The 20,544-nt window shown below is 41.5% G+C and overlaps 1 protein-coding gene across 1 annotated transcript; it reads left to right on the top strand.

Annotated features, from left to right (window-relative positions):
* Nucleotides 1–859: 859 nt before the first annotated feature.
* Nucleotides 860–15,643, top strand: gng13b (guanine nucleotide binding protein (G protein), gamma 13b). The gene is made up of 3 exons (XM_084371466.1): nt 860–1,358; nt 10,287–10,413; nt 12,336–15,643. The coding sequence occupies exons 2-3, from the start codon at nt 10,316–10,318 to the stop codon at nt 12,439–12,441; spliced, it is 204 nt and encodes a 67-aa protein (XP_084227592.1). The 5' UTR covers nt 860–1,358; nt 10,287–10,315; the 3' UTR covers nt 12,442–15,643.
* Nucleotides 15,644–20,544: the final 4,901 nt, after the last annotated feature.

Raw genomic sequence — 20,544 nt, 5'->3', positions numbered from 1 at the left:
TGTTTTAGGGGATATTCAGTTACACCATTCTGTTCAGTAAGGCTCTGAAAACCAAACTAAACTTACAAAAAATATGATTCTCTTTTTGATAACACTAAAATAAACATAAAAAGATCACATGCCAAGAGATTTTTCTGGTGCTGACTTCTTGGAAGGGAGCCACCTGAAAAGGTCTGGAAGCTGCAGTGCACCCTGGATCGATCTGAGCCTGAAACACTTCAAATGATTGCTGTAGATGGCTAAGAAAAACTAGTTTCCAAGCAAGATATCACAGCTCAGAATGTGCTCTATCGCACATGCTGAGGAGGCTGTTCGAGATTTAATGTAATTCAGAGGTCATACAGACAAACTGGTTACTGGCTCACTAAAATACAGTCAGGGAAGCACCCGTAGAGATGATGTATGTAGTCAAACATGCTCCAGCTCTTCTTCTGTGGTCCCTTGGCACAAATGCAGTATTTCTCATATGTGAAATAAAACAAACCCAAATATGTGCCCCCCCCCTCCTCACAGTGAGAACCTAAATCTGCCTTTTGCAGATGGAGCTATAAGTGGCCATATTAGGGCAGAAATCCAGAGTCTGGCAATGGGGGCAAAGAGGGGTCCGCGCACACGCACGCACGCACGCACATGCACACACACACACACACACACACACACACACACACACACACACACAGCAAAGACAGTTTCTCATTTGACTGGTACCTGCTTTAACTCCCCCTCCCTCCCTCCCTCCCTCCCTCCCTCTCCTCGCCTGGGCAACTCTCTAAACGCATCCTCAGGGAACTCTCCCTCACACACACACACACACACACACACACACACACACACACGTACGCGCGCACACACACACACACACACACACACACACACACACACACACACACACACACACACACACACACACACGCACGGGCGCTCATATAGGAGGATCCCAGCAGAGAAGCGGCCAGTGAACGGCGGAGCGCGCACCGGACCGGCTCGTTAACTTGTCCGCTTCCTATCTTCGTCCCCCTTCATTCTCGGGCATCTTCAGCAGGAGCAACTAATCGAACTACCGGGTGAAGAAGAGACTCCTCCAGACAGCCTCAGACTGGTCGTCATCGTCTGTTTTACTCCGGAGACTGCGGATTTTATCCTTGATCGTTTCCAGTGGATACCGAGAGTGCGCACCGCCTCCCCGAGAAAAAACAAAGTCTACGGACACTAAAGTCTGCTGTTATTTGCGCTACAGCTGGGAAATAAAAAATCCTCTATCCGTGTGTCGGTCGAGCTGATTTGTCTGCCCTCCCTCCGGTTTAACTGCACCGGTCAGACTTGGAAAGAGCAACAGCCACCACCGGCGCATCAGTGAGGTAAGAGATGCGACTGCCCCTGTAGCCACATTACACAATTATTGTGCCAATACACTGGGCTCCTCTCTGAAAATCCTCATTACAGGCCTGTCTGAGGAAATGAATTATATCGCATTGAGTGTATTCAAGATGGACATCAAATTGGCTCCAAAATGAATTTGGGGATGTGAAGATGATCATTCAGGCTGTACATGCAGGTGTGTCATCTGCAGGTCGTCCTGGGTGTATTTCACCAAGTGCAACAACCTGGCTGGACGATTTCACACTTTGTTCTGTCCGTCTCCAGCCTCCCTTCACACACACACACACACACACGCACGCACGCACGCACGCACGCACGCACACACACACACACACACACACACACACACACACACACACACACACACATCTCAACACTGGGCCCTATGGAACCCACGAATATTACATAAAACTTACATTTCTCCGCTGCACTTCATCCTCCTCCTCCTCCTCCTGCATCTCTCCCTTCCTCTCTTTCTCTGGCCTCACCTGACCCTGTTTTAGAGGATGTTCTTCTCACACCTCTGGCTCTGAGCAGGGGCGGCTTTAGAAACTTTGGAATACAGGGGCAGAGGCTGCGGGGCTTTTTAAAGAGGGAGGCCTATTGTATAATGAGAATAAAGTCCTGTTAGTGTGCAGAATGTAGTTATATTGGTTATTTAGTGTGATAAATATTGTAATGTGAATTTACATCAATAAATAGTCGTTATTTGTAACCAGCCAGGGACAGATTATGAGACAACAGGTCCCTGGACACAGAATTGTAAAATGCTCCCAGCTCTTCTGCAAAGGTGCAAGAAATCTACACTGAAAGACACAAAACACAAAATGGCTGCATCGCTGGAAATCGTTCTGTCTCCTTCTGTAGTTGTCGCTTTTTAGTTGTGTGTCTTTGTAGCCATTTTGTGCCACTTAGTATTAATTTTGCCTTTTTTTGTCTCTTTGTAGTCATGTGATGAATTTTTGCATCTCTTTGTATGCTTTGTGTCTCGTTGTAGTTGCACTGCGTCTCTTTGTAGTGATTTTGTCTCTATTTGTAGTCATGTTGTGTGTCTTTGTAGTCGTTTTGCATCTCTTTGTACTTGTTAATTGTCTCTTTGTTGTCTTTGTGCACCTCTTTGTAGTTGTTTTCAGTCTCTTTGTCGTGATTTTGAGTCTCTTTGTAGTCGTTTTGCATCTTTTTGTAGTTATATGCGTGTCTTTGTAGTGATTTTGCATCTTTGTGTGGTCACTTTGCGTCTCTTTATAGTCCTTTTGCATCTCTTAGTGCTAATTTGATCAACTGTCCAACAAGAAATGTTAATTGTCACTTCACACAGATGTTCTGGTCGAGGGGCCCCTGGTCCGTGACCAATAGGACCGTTCAGTAATCCATCCCTGACACTAATAAGCCAACGACCCATTACCTCCAGACTCCGGCAGAGGGGGCACCAGGGGTGGCCAATAAGATTGTGGGGGACCCCGCCCATGCTGAGTCCCATTTCTACCCTGTGAGGTCCAGACCCACAGACACATTAAGGGACAAGCATACCCAGATAAGAGAACTCTGTTTGGGGTCCTCACAATAAAGTGACAGTGGTGCAGATATATAACAGATGACCTTAGTGTGTCCTGACGCGCATGAAAAACATTTATTCCATCCAGTCCAGCTCAGGCCTATATTGATCGGATTTGATCGACTGGACATGTCCCCATGTCGGCAGGGCTGTGCTGGTTTGATATCAGCTGGACTGGTCCCAGTTGCTTCAGAGCTCATTGAAGTGCAGAACGTATCGGCGGGTTGTAAAAGCTCAAACATCGTCTGTCATCGCCTGGCATTTATTATCCTCAGCAACATCTCTTCCTCAGTTTAACAGCAAGGAGCCTCGTCTTTCTTTCTAAATCTCTAGTCTCAGCTGGTCAGAGGAGCGCTGCCTGTTCCTTTCTATTTTTAGTCTCTATTTACAATGCAGTAGCTATAGAGGCACTCTGTTTCCCTTCATGTGTCTCTTTGCCTCACATCGCTCCTTCTCCGTCTTCCTTTTGTCTTTCCCTCTTTCACTCACTCATTTTTTGCATATCCCTTTCACCTTCGGTTTCCTTGTTTCCCCTCTGAGCTGTTTCAGCTGCCATCATCATACATCATCAAGTCAGACAAAGCGATTCAGTACATTAAGCATCGGTAGCAGCTCACCTCAAACTGCCACCTGCTCCACTAACACGCACACATGCGAGCAGACAGTATATTACTGTGTGAGGATGGGAAAGACAGCGGAGGAGACAGGGGGTAGAGGTTAATCTCTGGATGCTTTTGACCCAAATCACCATGCGACCTACATACCCTCCCCTAAAACAACCATAATATCCACCACACACCCACCCAAACATATCTTTAAAAGGCAGCGCACACACAAATACACAACAGCCTTTTGGATGCCGAGCCACACTATGACAGAACAACACATCCTTATCCCTATCCCACACATTTCTGAGGCCCAGTGAGTTATTAATTACCTGTGACAAAACATGCTGCAGCTACCGGATTTGGCCTAAATTGCGTTGAAATACTGAAGAGGAAAAAGTTTGATTAGAAGATCTCAAAGAATAGTTTTTAATAAAGCAAATGTAATTAACTTGTTCTTCATCTTCCATAATACTTCAGCATAATCTTGAGGCAAACCTGACCTCCCTTCATGGCAAAGTGTCCCAGTTTAGACTTACAGCTCCATATCTGCCGCAGTAAGGACTGCATACACACCCTAACCTCAACCAGACACCACACACTGCTGCTCAGAACTCACAACCAGTCTGTCACACCGACTGAACTGCTAGAGTCTAAATTAGATTTACGTTGGATTACATAAATCGGTCCACCACTGTCGTTCAGACTTAAATATCTCAACAACTATTGGATGGATTTCCATGAAATTTTGCACAGGCATTCATGGTCCCCAGAGGATTTACTTTGGTGATCCTTTAACTTCCCCTCTAGCGCCATCCTGATGTTGACACTTCTGGTTGTGAATGAAATTTCTCAACAACTATTGGATGGATTCAACTTGGTATGCAGGGTCATGCCCTCCTGAGGAAAGATTGTAATAACTGGTGTTCCGTCATTTTTCATCCAGATCAGAGCTCAGATACGATACGATATGATACGATACGGGAAATTTGTCTTGGACTCAAATGCACATAAATGCCTCACAGCTACAGTAGAATAAACTACATAAAACAAAACAGCACCAGCTGTGTCAGTCACAACGATAAATTGCACATAACAAATATTGCACCCACCCCATGAGGCATAAAGCAACAGCAGCACGAGTCTGGGCTGCAGCAGGGCAGCGCCACTGGAACAGCGCCACCGGAACAGCCTGTTAACAGCAGTTACCTGCTAAACATCAGCATGTTAGCATTGTCATCCTGAACATATTAGCATGCTGATTCTAGCATGTAGCTCAAAGCACAGCTCTCTGCCTAAAAATAGCCTCACAGAGCTGAGTGCGTTATTATGGATCCCACTGCTTTTCTTGAACCTGCCCTACTCTGCCTCTGATTGGTTGCCTTCGCTGGTTGGGTTGGTTGAATTAATGCATGAGCAGTGAGATTGGTTGGTTAGGGTTAGGGTGAAAATATCAGTGTAGGCCAGCTGGATGTAGATATTTAAAGTGACTGACTTTAAAGCAATGTTAACAGTTGGTTGTATTATTCCACAACAGTAATATTGCCAGTCTTCATACATGTTTGCCATTACACTGTGACTCTCTTCCTATTAAAAATGTCAAATTCTACTTCCTGCATTTGTGTAGCAGATGTCCATTTTTATTAAGACCACTTGCACAGTATTTCGACTGTGTGTATCTGTAAAACACATGTCCAGACAACACATCGACATCAGTCAGAAGCCAGAAGGGTACAGCCAGTACACATCCTTACCACATCCTGTGTGAAGAAGACGCAAAGCCTTTGGACTTTCTCCTGATGTCAGGTGGTGGAGAAAAAGACATGTTTATGCTCTCCAGTACAGTGAAGGAACCTTTGAGGAAGCCGATGTGATCCTTGTGAGAGTAAGCAGACGAGGGTTTATGAGATTGGTTTATAGTAATTTAACAATAAATTTGTCAATGTGTTTTAACAAACCACTCAAGCACCTTTAAATATGACTGCTGGTTGAGGTGGAGTGTGGTATTTCGGAGGGTTTTTATCAATACCAAGACGTACTCCTGGCTGGGCCACAAAGAGAAAGAGGGAGAAAGATTGCTAATGTGTGGTGTAATTGATAACTGTTTGAAATTTGTGGAAATGGACAGGGAACACTTAGTGAGGAGGCATCTGTGGAAGGCAGCAGGAGACAGATGGAAAACAGATACCAGGGAAAGTGAGAATGCTGCGGAGGGAAAAGCTGCCTCGACTAATCTTTTTGATTTAAACCCCGGAGTGTCAGACAACTGTAGATACATGGCAGCACGTTCCATCATTCCAGTTTTCATAAGTAAAAAATGTTTACATCATGTGCTATCCAAGGCTTAAAGTTTGTTCAGGTTTTAATAAGCTGGTGGCTCGGATGCAAGAAGATAAACATAGACACATGTAGTAGTAGTATGGGTGTGTGTTGAGCAAATGACAGGCAGAGTAATTTGAGATGAGCAGGAGACAGGACAATGGATGGAGAAGAGAGTAGAGAGAATATAATAGATGCAGATGGATAGATGGATGAGTGAGAGGAGAAACCACAACAACATTGTTGTTAAACATCACTTTGATTTAATGTGTTCATACATTTCATACATACGTGCAAATTTCTACCTGACGATGCATTTCATTATTTTCATACAACATCCGTTCATACAGTAACATGATGTGTTACTTTATGAGAGCTGAACTGAAACTGTTTTCTTTCCTTCAAGTGCTGATCTAGCCATGCATGCGGTACTCAGAATGTGAACCAGGTCTCTGGTGTCAAAGTCCTGCACAAACTTCAATTTGTGTGTGAAAAACCCCTCTGTCTCTTTAAAAAAAGGTGGCTTGTCATCATAATTCAGGCTGCAGCTGACTGTTTGCAGTCAAGCTTTATGTTCTCACATAGCACATAGAAAGCTGGAGTGAAACCGGAACTTCTGGGCTCCTTTCCAGAAGTAAGAAAGAGTTTGTTGTGTGTCTCACTTCATATTTTTAGATAAGGGTGATGGTTTCTTGTTCTTCTTGTCGTCTATTCAACATTCAGTCTTTTTAGCAACGCTTAAGGAACACTATTTCCCATAAGCCCTTCACAGGGTGGTGTCAGTTCAGACATGTAGTTTGCCAAAGCTGCAGTAACATAATATTAAATCAATATTGTTGATTCAAACTGTGGTTGCAGGGATTTTTAACTGTACACAATGTGCCATCACCTACCGCCATTATGTCCTAAGGCCAGTCTACCCCAAAACATGTTGCGTCCTCTTTCAGAAAGATGACGGCAGAGACTGAGGCAGAGAAAGAGTAAATAAAGGCCGTGAATGAGACAAGTGAGTAGAAGAAAAATGAAAAAGGCAGCACACAAACAGAGACACTGGCAGAGATGAAGCGAGAAAAGGATGCAGGATAAGAGGTAGAGGCTTGGAAACAGACCGATAGAGCAGACAGATACAAGTGAAAGTGGGGAAAACAGGGATGAAGGAGATGGTGAGCGATAGAGTTAGAAAGAGGAAAGTATTCAACCCTCCTGTTGTCTCTAGAGGATGCTGCTGAAACCTGATCTCAGCCAGGAACTGGCCATCACTCTGCCTCTCTCTGTCTGTCTAATATTGGTAAGACACACACTTTGTCATGTAATATTGCACCTGGTGTTTTCCTCAAACTCACAAAAGGACACACATGGACACGCCTCACTAAGTCATTACAGATGTCTCCCTGCCTTCCTAGCAGTCTCTTTTTTAAACCCACAACCTTTTTCTTGTCTCTCCTCCGAAATCACTTTTCATGATGCAGTAATTGTTGTCAGGCCGAGATGTTCAGAAACAAAACAGTAATAGGTGTTGAAATCGGCCAGCCATTTATATGCGCCTGAGGCTTTCAGATGTTCAGACAGCTGATTGATTATTTCTGCAGCAGCATCCTAGATATCCATTTCAAGGAGGGAAAAATCATTACCTGCTAATTATTTCTTAAGGCTGCTTAAATGCTGATGATCTGGTATATAAAAATCACTGTTCCTTTAAAAGAGGGATACAGCGAGCCATATAACTGTTGATCAGTGGGCTGTAGCGGTGCCTTCAGAGAGCGATCTGTTTCCAATCTTAATGCTAAGCTAAGATCACTGGCAGCTGGCCGAAGTCTTATAGCTCCCTATTTACCGAACAGACATTAGAGTGGTATCGATCGACTCGTATAACTCTCGGCGGGAAAGCGAGTAAGTGCATCTTCAAAATGTGTAACTATATATTTGACAGACAAGATGTACACTGTATTCTGGTGTGGAACGACTCTAGACACATGTAGAAAAAAAACATGTATGTTTTTGTGACTAGATTCCTTTTTTCACCATGTATGTATCCCAACCATTCTTACTGCAGTGGAGAGTTTTAGATCCATCTAAATGATGTTATGGATTAAACTGTTCTGGTTTATGTACATCATTAGCATCCTGACCATGCAGTGAAGTGCAGGTATTGAATCCAGTGCTGCATTTCCCTGCCTCACAATGCCCCCTCACTCACTAAACTGTCATAAAGGACAATTGTGTAATATCAAGTATTAAAAAAAAATACCATTGTTGTTTCGGTGCTGAAGCACCTCAGTGAGATCGATTCTGAGCTCAGACTAGACAAGCACTCGGCTCACCCGAATCCTCAAATGACTCACATGGGCGCACGCACACACACACGCTCTCGAGGGTACACAAACGCAAGTACACACGCACACAAGAGGGGAAGAGTATTGTTGAGAGGGTATAGTGGACAGAGAGCGTGGGTGGGGAGTGAGAGCGAGAGGGAAGGCGAGAGGGAGGGAGGGCGAGAGGGAGGGAGGAACAGGCATAGAAAAAGACGCAGCGGAAGAGAGTGAAGACAGTATTCCTGTTGAGAGATGACCACGAGCATGTTTGGCTTTTTCAAATCAAATTCAAATCCATTTATTTTTATCTGAACAAGTGTTTTCCTGACCTTAACATGTGAGACTTACAAACTGGTCATAGCCTTAAATGCATTTCACAAAAGCCACTGTAACCCTCACAATCAAGTGTGTATGTGTACCTTAGTGTAGATTACACATACACAGTTGTATGTTATGTAAAGGCCTGAATATAATGTCTACGGGTGTGTTCGTAAATCCAATCTGACACTATAAACTAAAATGAAAAGGTGTAGTGACTGTATGAATTAACAAGTAGTTTTAACATTACATCTGTTTTACTATCTGAAATATTAAAGCTGCTGTAGGTGATATTTTTAAATTAAATTAAGTGGTAAATAGCTGTAGTAATTAGTTTGGTCAGTAATACCACTCTCTCCTCCCCCGGCTCATGCAGTAAAAGAAGAAAGACATTTTCTGGTACCCCTGCCCGCTTTATCCAATCAGGAGAGAGAACTCCATAAAGAGGCGGTCATATCTACTCGTGAACACGCAGAGAACAGGATCCTCCTCTTTGCTGCTGCTTGTTACCGCTGCGCGTTCATGTGGCGATTTAGAGAGGAGGGAGGGTGACTGCTAACTGTAAAACGGACAGGACGTTAGCTAAAATGACGACAACGCTTACAGCAGCTTTAACATGATAAAACTCAAACATAGGCTATTAGCTTAATATATGCTTGTCTAATGTAATGTTAGCTCAATAACATTAACATTTCAACACATCAACAATCACAAGTACGTCTAAGCAAAGTTAAAAAAAACAATATTACCTCTGCGTGCACGCTTGTGTTGGTGACTATGTCCATGTGGCTACTACTTCTAACAATTTATCTGTTCATTTTAGTTTTTTGCCATTTATCCAATCCGTTTAGCTAATAATTAGACTTTCTAGATTGGTTTCATGCACTGTTACTCACAACAAGTGCTCTGGTGTTTCAGGTGACTGAAAAAAAAAAGGGGGGGTTTCTTTTTTTAAATTTGGTGAGCTACTCAACGATCTTTCCACATACCCCCTCAACTGCGTAAGTACCCCCTGGGGTGTAAGTTCCCTGTGGTTTGGAATCATAAGCTAAAAGCTGCATCACTGCCTTTTACAGTACTCTGATGTGGAGGTTAGGGAGAGGGCTACACACTCATCTTTCAGAGTTTTCTGTTGGGACACAACTGTATTTCAGAAGCACACGCAATGAAAGGGGGGAGGCGATGGTGGTGGTGGCGGTGGTGTTGGGAGGAGGGGGGGTTGTGAAGAGCAAATGGGAAGAAATGGGACGCAGCATAAGTACATGCTGTCCTTTTTCTTCTTTTTGGGCATCGAAGCAAAAAGTGTTCTCCTTTTCTCTCCCTTCAGACATTAAATGCAAACTCTACTCCAGCCTGCAGTCATGAGTGTTAGCATGAAATTATCAGACTACAGGCGGCAATAAACAAGAAATTAACCAGAATTTGCATAAAATTGATGTGCTGCTAAACTGCTGTCATGTTGGTTACAAACGTAATTAAATCTGGCATATTCATCAGAGCTGTGGAACTTTTCCTAAAGTGGAAACAAGCAGCCCCAAGGACACACTAGAAGGCAACTGAATGTATCCTGTGGTGTTAAGTGGGTCCGCCAGTTTTGGCAGCACTTGTTTGTGCTCCATGAATTTAACAGCTGCTGTTCTCCCTTGCTGTAGGTGGAATGGATAAGCAGCGGTTATAAATCAGATGTACTCCGTGGTGTTCTTGCTGCAGGGCACGGTTGTATTGAGTGCGTCTGCCTACTATTAAACAGTGTTACGTGCTGTATAAATATAACTCTGGCCTCCCTGCTGTGCACAGGTAGAAAAGCCCTACATCAAGCTGCAACCATGGATGAGATGGACCTGCCCCAGATGAAGAAGGAGGTGGAGAGCCTCAAGTACCAGCTGGCCTTCAAACGAGAGAAGTCCTCCAAAACAGTCACTGAGTAAGTGTTGCACAAAAAGCTCTACAAGCCTCTGCACAACCCCCGAAAGCAACAGTGATGAGTAGCTCTGGCGCGGAAAATAACATAGCTTTGTTTTTGCTAAAAACACAGAGCACACCAACAAACATAAAAATGAAATAAGACAGTGTTCAAGAATTAAAAGTTTACATAATGAATCAAGTTTGTGAGATTTGAAGTCAAACATATGTCCAACTTTATTTACAAGACTGCGTTTTAGGCAAAGTACAGTAAAGTTATTAGTTTGATGTTTGAAATGTAAATATGAAGCTACAGCCAGCTGTCAGTTAGCTTAGCTTAGTACAAAGGCTGAAAACAGCTAGCCTGACTCTAACTGGGCAGATCCAGGCTTTGTGCTAAGCTAACCTAAATATGAGTGGTATGATCTTCTTCTTCATTGAACTTCTGACAAGAGAGCGAATTAGTTTATTTTTTCAAACGATCTCTTTAACAGACAAATTCACACTGCTGTAGAACATTACTCTCTAACATGTGGCTGTAGGGACACATTAAGAATAAAAGCATATATATTATGTTATTTTTTATAATAAGGTTCTTAATTTTATTGTACAGATTTACACATTTTAAAGGCACCTTAATACCAAACAATATTTTTGTAAACACAGAAATTAAGATTGGGAGCCAGTTAGTTAATAACAAGGTTATTGTTGTGTTGCGTAAGTAAAAAGCACCTTTCCCAAAAGTGAGGTTTATATTTTTTTTGGTCTTTAACATATTTGATATCTTTAATCACTGTTCCATAACTAATCAGCAAACCACATCTGTTCAAAAAAAATCCTGTGTGATATAGAATTCAGTAGTCTGCTCCAATAAACACCAATATAATAAATGCTACTTGCAGGCTTTAAATATCTGCTGTTGTTATTCATTATAATAAATATGATTGTGGATATGACAGCATTAGTCATCCCACCACAATGATAAAACGATGATATGACTTAATTAAATAATGTTGCCTTGAAGGCTACTGTCACAGCCACTGCGCATATTGAAGCTGCAGCCGTCATTAACGACTGTACGGCTCTCTCTTTGTCTGTGTCGTGCTCTCGCTGCAGTGCCAGTAGATTAAGGGCCAATCACGGAAAACTGAGACGAAACACTTCATCTGAGGCTTCATCAGCACCGCTCGATAGGACCGTCTTCTGACTGATGCTGTTTTTTAATGTAGAGTACAAAAGTATGCAGGGTCAGTGTTTTCAAACCCTGAGTGTGACTCTTGTGAATGTAAAAATATACTGGAAAAAATAGGAGGACTGATTAGAAGCACGCTTTGTTTTTCTCAACTAACGTGCTGTAATTTAACGAATAATGAGCTGAATTTAAAGTGAGGGCTATGTGACCTAAGAGATTAAGATTAAAGAGTTCAGCTCCCAAACAATAGAACACATCTTTGATGACTTCAGTACACATTGTGCTACAGGCTCATTGTCTGGTACGGCGAGCTCATGGTGGCTAACGTTAGTTAATGTTACAGAGACATTGCAGACATTACTGAGACACAATCTCTCTTTACTTGTGCTTCTGTCACATTATGTTTTATCATGTCATAGATTAACATTTGAAGGGTTTTATGACAATAGTAGAATATGACGTAAACACATGGTATTTACTGAAATGTTCATTTGAGATTATCTTTCTGAAGTTTGCTCACATTAATAGTTAAATAAAAGCACTTCATTCAAATGAAACATTCTCCAAAAAGTTGAAGTACCCAAAAAGCTAGAGTTGCACAATGTAGTTACATCTGGCCTCTTGTCACTCATTCTTCCTCTCTTTCTTGCCTTGTATGGAAAAGAGGAAAAGTGGATGGTGGATGGATTGTGGTGATAAACTCCCTCTGGAATTAGAAAAATGTCTCTGTCTCTCTCCGTCTTTCCACAAAGCTTGGTGAAGTGGATAGAGGACGGCGTCCCAGAGGACCCCTTCCTGAACCCGGAGCTGATGAAGAACAACCCCTGGGTGGAGAAAGGAAAGTGCATCCTTCTTTAGAAGAAACCAACCAACCCTGCCAAGACCTTCCAACTACAACCGCCCTGACCAACAAACACCAACAGATGACCCCCCCATAACCTGACCCGTCCTGGGATGGCCACGGCCGGACAGCGCCTCCTAACCTCTCACCGTGAATGTACAACAGCTGATATCCCCCAACTTCCCTGAACTAACACACCAACAAGGGCATAGAAAAACACACCGACAGAGACACACACTCAAACACTATCACTCCAAAAGTTTGGGTTTTTTTTCCCTGACTGCCACACATTCACTGCAAGTTTAATCCTGCCACGGCAATGCATCATCATTACTATAACATATGACGATGATGATCAATACTCTTATTACATGTATAGATATATGATGACTTATTTATGCAGCTGCCAGTCACAAGCTTTCTCTCTTCATTTACAATCTCTACTCTTCATTGTGAGAACCGCCGTTTTATTAATTTTTTTCTCCATCTTTGATGAGTTGTAATAAACTGTAGAGTCACATTCACACTGCCAGACAGCAGACCTGCTGGAGTAATTTGGCTCCATGTCGACATTCGAAGCACTTACAAAATTATCACTTTCGTAAAGCCAGAAGCTAAATTATGGTACTTTTTCCAATTGAAAGTTAACAAATTGCATAACTCTGTGGTTAACAAAAGTGTTAACACCTGATTAAAACTAAATTAACTTAAACAGCCTATAATGACTTTTAATTAGATGATCATGGTTTTAATGTCTACGATTGCCCCAAGATAGAAATCGGCCTTGCACAACACATAGGACCCTGTGTACATTACAAGGACATTAAGACTCATCTCCTCATGTGTATTTGCTTGCTTTAAGTTAAGTAAGATGCTTGTTCGTCATCATAAAGCTTTTGGCCGCCGTTTACACTTCAATACAATTGTCATTGCTTCTTGGATGTTTTTACGACTGGTTCTTTGACACATGTACTGACCAAGTGTAAATGGTTACTTTGTCCTCACTGATGGCACTTCCCATCCAACATGGGGTCATTTGTAACATAATATCCCCATGATGCACGCCATTTTAACATTTTATGACCAATTTGAAGTCTTTATAAGTTCTTATGGTGCTAATGTGTTTATTGTTAAACATGCAACACCATTGTTACAGATATTTTTGAAAGATAGAAAAGGATTTGTTGTGTTTAAACAAGCTTGTCAATTGTGTAAAGGCTTCAGTGTGCTTGAAACGAACTAGTTCATACGCAGTGTCTAAAGTCTTGCAGCTGTTTCCGAACTCACAAAGACAGCTGAGGACACGCATGAGTTAAGAAAAGTTCGACGTGACGGCAAAACTAGCCCACAGCTATCCTCCCGGTGTGACTTGCAGAGCATGGTTTTTTATCATATTTACATTCTGAAGACGAGATCTGTAGCCAGTGTTGTTTTTGCTTCAGTGTCATTAGGTCAGAAAGTGTCATAGCAGCTCTTTTTGTGTTGTCAGAGCAGAATGAAGCTATGGGTCTCTAGAGGGGTTTTTGAGTTTACTGCTCCTTCTCCTCCTTAGCTACAGCCCCTGAGGACAACACACAAACACGCATATACACACATACAGGCACTCGACATGTAAACTAACCCTGCACACATACTATCTCTCTCCACTCCACACATGTACAGACGGACCCCTTTAACTTATTAACTTATTGATCAATTGGTAGTTTATTTATTTATTTATTTATTAATGAGACATTTCTCTCACCTTAGTTTTTGTTTCCCATGTCTGCACTCCCTCCTCCTCATACCCCACCTCAAGAGAAAAAAACAGAAAATGACCAAAAAATCGACTACACCTTGCCAGATCACCATCTACTACTGCCTTGTACACAGTTTCCTTAAAACAAGAATGTAAATATGTGGCATGATCACCGCTGACCTCAGAACTGGCCTGCGTGTGCGTGCATGCGACTGTAATTGTGTGTTTATGTGCATATTGGTTTTTTTTTTAAAGAGTGCATACATTTGGATGTTAGGCTCCCTTGCAGATTGTGAAGCACACACACATGCATGCACACACGTGCAGCTGTGTCACACACACAGGCAGGCCTGAGGCCGAGCAGATCTACAAAAATCACACACACACACACACTGCATAGTGAGAATGTGTATGAGGGGAGGAGTGGCAAGGATGTGGGATTCTCTAAATGACTCGGGACAGGGGAGCCTCACATCATCTCAGTACTGTAATGAGTCTCATTATATACATTTTCTTCAAGATGACCCAGTTCCCTAAAGGCTCAGATGACTTTGGTCCTATTACGTGTAACTGCAAATATTTAATTTTCCTCTTTTTTTAAATTACTTTTTGGTCAGTGATGTGCTAATAAATTGTTTTATGTTTTTTATTGAACATGCCTGCATCTATCTAAGACTGAACTTCTTACTTCCTGTTTTTTTTGTTTTTTTTTAATTGTATTTATTAAAATACGCTTGGGGAAAACAGTAACAAATGAAAAAGAAAAATTGCACCATTGTACCTGAAGTGAGGCCAGTGAATTTAGGATGTCCAAGAACAACAGTAAGCATATATGCAACATGACGACTCCAAATGAAGCCATCTTAGAAGTCCCAACGTTAGTTGAGATGCACCCCTATATTTTGGAAATTAAGTTTTTTTTAATAGCTTAGGTGTTGGAAAGTACAATGTATGTTAACTAGTTGAATGATACTTACTTAAGATATAGTCCAAACAGTCATGATAAATGCTCAGACTTCTAAAATGGCTTCCAGGCTCTGAGTTTCAGATTTGTAGCTTTTCCAGTGTCCGCTAAAAAATGTTGAACTTTTTTTTTTAGCTCTTACAAAACCACCAGAAAAGCAACAAATCTATCCTGCCACAGTCTCACAGCGACTGAGCTCCAGAAGTACGTGAGAGGGTCCCTGAGTCTGCCTGTCCCTTGTCTGTTTTCTGTTCTGCAACTTTACTTGTTTGGTTTGTTTTTATATAATCTGAACGTGCGTACGTATGTATGTTATTACTATTATAATGACAGCATAAAATCTTGTCTAAATATCTAGCAACATATTCCTTGTGAGAGTGCTTTGGAAAAAAATATTATGCATCAGATCAAGTCCTAGTGTAAAAATGACAATGAGCAATAAATTAAAGATCATTTTTTATTGAATGTTTTGCAAAAACATTTATCTTATTGAATAAAGTAGAAGATTTTTAGACAACTTGGTCGTCTTGGTTGGCTTTTTGTTCTTGCATGTACCAGTGTGAGTCAAGTATGTTTTCAACTGCAAATCTACACTAAGAGTGAATCACTTCATACAGTATCACTGCCTATCTAAACACTATAGATGTTGTGTTGTGCTGACTGACAGCTGCAGGTGACAGTAAGAATGGGGATGGCATCTTCAATTGACAGCGCTAGAAAATAGCTACATTCATGAGAAATAGCCACAGAAACATTGTCTAGCATGGATGATATCAACGCTGCTGTACATGATATGCGGCCTTTCTGAAAATGACACCAGCAGGACAAATAGACCACTTACAAATGATTAGTTAGGGCAAATAAAACAAATAAAAGGCTGCTATCTCCGAGCCAGAATGGGCTGTCATGTGATGAACATAATGACAGATTGAATAATGACGTGAAACAACATGGCAGAGTTGTACAATATAGTCAAAGGCAGCAGCTTTAAATGCACAAATTGGTGGGTAGTAGTTAAACCCTAACCGAAGTGCATTAAATATTCGTCCCCTGCAGGCTACATGGGTGGCTGAAGTTGGTAGTTTATTCCTTTATAACTCCTTACTACAACAACACCTGGTTAAACCTAACCAACTAATAACAAAGCCCAGAATAGGGACTAGAATCGTCAAAATGAGTTATATTCATGACCATATTAGCATCATGGTCTTGGGAAATCAGCCGGTCATATAGTTTAACAGCTAATTAGCTATAATGTATCAAACCAGCTTTTGATAACACTGAGTGCTCGCCATCATATTTTCTTGGCTTCAGTCACTCCTTAGACCAAGAAACAACAGACAACACTTCTTAGAAGAGCTCTGCCTCCGGGATATATTAAAGATAGAGTTAAAGATAAAGTTATATTACAGCGACGAGCTAGAAGGGTGGCTGGATGAAGTTGGTGGTTTCTTTGTTACAGACAACAGCACCTGGCTAAATTGATAATTTAAATGTTATTAATGACCGTATTAGCATTCATAGTCATGGAAAGTCTTGGTATTTAGCTACCAGCTAACCATCATGAAAGTTTGACCATTCTCAGCATCTTTTCCTGCCTCTTATGTGCTTAAATCTGATGGTTTTCTTTGCCTCAACTAAATTTGTTATCATCCAAGAGCTCAACTTCTAGGCTATAATCAGTGTTGGGCAAGTCACTTTCAAAATGCAATATATTACATATTACTAGTTTCTTTTATTTCAAAGCAATATATTACGTAACAATATAACTGTCTGTGTAGAGTAATGAATTACTTATTAAACTTATTATTACACTTCTTACATTCAAAAATGCCCAAATAATCTATATCGAACTATTAAATAGCCAAGATCTTTTTAAGTAGATGAATGTCCTTGAACACAGTGATGAGCAGGCAGAGGATCACAGTCTGATTAATATTTTCAATTGTAGGCTCAGTCACATGAAACATGACAGACCTATACCTTCTATAATGAAGCCTATAATGACAAGACAAGACAAAAATCTCTTCTTCTATGTCTTTATATTTTAGACGAGCGAACAAGGAAAGCATGGACATATGTGATTCATAATGTGAATTAAAGTACACTCGAGGATCAGGCTTCATTATTAGACTCAGTCACACACAGACACACAGACAGAACCTATAGGCTCAGCTATATTTAAAGACAGAACCTATATTAATATGGTCATGTTTGTGTGGATGGGTTCTTAAAAAAACATAACTGTAGTAACTTATTATTGAAATATTATTAGTAACATGTTATATTACCCCATTACCACTAAAAGTAATATATTACTGTAACACATTGCTTTTGTAACACGTTACCCCCGACACTGGCTAAAATAACCTCAGTAGGCCAGAGGGGTGTTGGTAGTTTTCTCCTTCATAGTGTATTTCTTCCGAGGAAGAAGAACAGAGAACCCCGCTGAAGGTTTTTCTCAATGGAAAATAAGTTTTTGCTGTTCTAATGAGCTTCTGCAGGTTTCGCTGGTAGAGCTATCCAGCTACAGTATGTGATTTGTTGACCTTACTAGTTTAATAGAGCCCATAACAGACTGGTGGTTCATCCAATCACCTGCCAAGTATATTTTAAAAGTCCCCCCCTGCCCTTTTCCAAACATCTCCCAGGTTTAGCAATGGTCCTAGCTGGAGAAAACAGCAGCTCTTTGCCTCTGAACATCATCTTTTCATTTGACTTGCTGTACTTTAAGAGAGCAGCTCTGCCTCTGGGATATGTATGCCAAAACTCTCGAGTATAAACCTGCAAAAGGAGGCAGAAATGAATTTTAGAGCAAGACACCTGGAGAGAAAATAAAAAAGAGCGAAGGACAGGGGTTAGAGACCGAGGGGGCAGATGGTCCTATAGAAGGCTCCACTTAGGGGAAAGACAGAAAGCTGCAATCTCTTCTTCTCCTTCCCCTCCACTGCTTCTTGTAACTCATGAATAATAGAAAACAAGAGATATTGAAGGGGCCTCACTTTTTTTCACCCTGTCAGTGCCTCTTGGTCTCTCACTTTCTCTTCCCCTCTCTGTCTTTCCCTTCCTATCCTATTCCTTCTTCTCCATCTCATTCCCCTCACTTCTCTCCCAATTTTAATCCACAGTGTACTGTGTACTGGAAAATTGATATAGGAATATAAACTAGTGTGTAGCCTACAGCATGTAACACATTAAACACACATCAGATCAGAATCCATTACAGGTTTATCTACAAGTCGGTTTTCAAATACAAGGAATTTCTCTTGGTGTTGTGACCAATGTGACAGTCAACAGTCAAAATATAGAAAGCATGAAAAAGGACTGCAAAAGTCAAGCAAACAAAACTATAAAATACTGAAGTTACATAGTGCAGAAACAAGTGATGGGGGGCAGAGTGGCTAAGACAGAGACACCATTCACTCTACTACAAGACACTGTACCATCAAAATGATTTTGAAGCTGTTATTTCAAGGTAAAAAAGTTATTGCTTGCTTTAAAGCACCACTTCTGTAACACATAGTTCATTACATGAACACATTCAAAAAATAATTGCTTTTCTACTTGACTTTCCTTTCTCAAGTAGAGTGAACTTCCTCTACATGTATATTTTAATGACTCAAAACTAATTAGTGGAGAAAAGCCTAGCAGCTGGCACATGTCATGCTATGAAGACGACAAACAAACATACCTTCATAATAACAGCCCCCATACGGCACAACTATAAAACTTACAGTATGTTTAACGCTAATTATCCAGCCATTTATGTGTGATGTTGTTTCTTTTTCATTTATTCCGAGACAGTTTTCTGATTAGCTCAGAAAGTAAAAATAACGCATTAAAAACAAAAACAATGCTTCATACTCTTCAACAACATTATCTCACATCTTAGCTATTAAAGGTGCTATTTGTGGGAAAAGTAGATTTTTGAGTCTCATTCCTAACCCGTCAAATAGTGACACTTTGGGATGGCCGCCGACCGTCCTAATTTTTTAACGAGGTTGGGAGTTAGACTCAAAAATCAACTTTTCTCACCTTTAAGAACAAAATGCAAGTTTGTGTGTTTGGACACTGAACTGCTTAATAAAATGCAAGCAATCCCCAATCTTTCCTATATTAATGGTTTCATTGACTCTTTTTCCTGTGGCTTATGATTTGTTTGGGGAGCTTCAGAGCAAATCCCAGCGCCCCTTGTTCATAAACTGATACCTTCAGACGAGTGAAGGTGGCATCTCAGCTTCATATATTGCAGATATTCTCAGTTTTTAACGCCGGTATGTTATAGTCCAATTCATTTTTGGGTATATTTTTAAACAAGAGGACATGGAGACGATGGGACGGCTCTTGCTCAGGGTGTGTCTGTCTGCTTTTTATGGGTCACCTCCCCTCAATCCCTTCGACACACACTGACACACACAGGCACTCACTAATGCACTCAATCCCCCTCACCCGCGCTGCTAAATCCTCACCCCCATTGTCCCTTTCCCCCTGAAATCCTCAAACCATCAGCCCTCCTCCACACACACACACACACACACACACACACACACACACACACACACACACACACACCCTCGCTCTCCTCACTCAGTTTCCCCAGTCTGTCTGCAGTCAGGGCTAATGCACTGGTTAATGGCCCCTCTAACCCTCTATTCACTCTCAGATTACACACTTGCACATGCAGGAAATACACACAAACATGCATACCAGTGCATGCACGTGCACGCCCATGCATAGACTTAAACACACACTGGTAAACAGGCACATGTGTTCACATACACACATGGACGCACATACATAAACACAAAACGGCCACTAATGGCCTCGCTGTACATTCACGAGTGGATTAGGATTAACAATCAACCCGCAACACCAACACACACACCAACGCAGTGTATACAACCAGAACCAATCTCTAATGCACATTCTGCTGGTGGTGATAATCTGCCTCTCTCTCTGTCACACACACACTCACCACACACACCAGGCCGACTGCTCTCTGTGCTGCCGAGGTCACCAGATGCCATCTAATCTGAGAGCTCTAATCCACTCTTTCGGGGACCTTCTCTCCCTCTCTCCCCCACTCTCTCATGAGTGCACTGCTCTCTTTTTAAAGCACTGGGGGCAGAAAAAGCACACAATAGTGCATATTGTATTACTTAGTTGGTCTCAGACATGCAAAACCACCCCTAAGTCTGTTGTGATAGACAACAAGCCTTGAAGGCTTAAGACAAAAAGATAAACTGTCAACATGAAGGCCCCAGTCTGCTTCAAAAGAAAATGTCTAAAGGCAAAGGGGTTCATACATGTTCCAAACAAACGCACTCAGCACGTTATTACATTAGTGCTCAGTAATCATGGGTCAAATCATGAATGTCTCCGAACTCTGCCTCTATTTTGATCTCAACTACACACCTG

This window comes from Pagrus pagrus, assembly GCF_965226575.1.
Source record: "Pagrus pagrus genome assembly, chromosome: 13".
NCBI classification, from domain to species: domain Eukaryota; kingdom Metazoa; phylum Chordata; class Actinopteri; order Spariformes; family Sparidae; genus Pagrus; species Pagrus pagrus.
The sequence above is the reverse complement of the archived record's forward strand: the minus strand, read 5'-3'. Positions and strand labels throughout refer to the sequence as shown.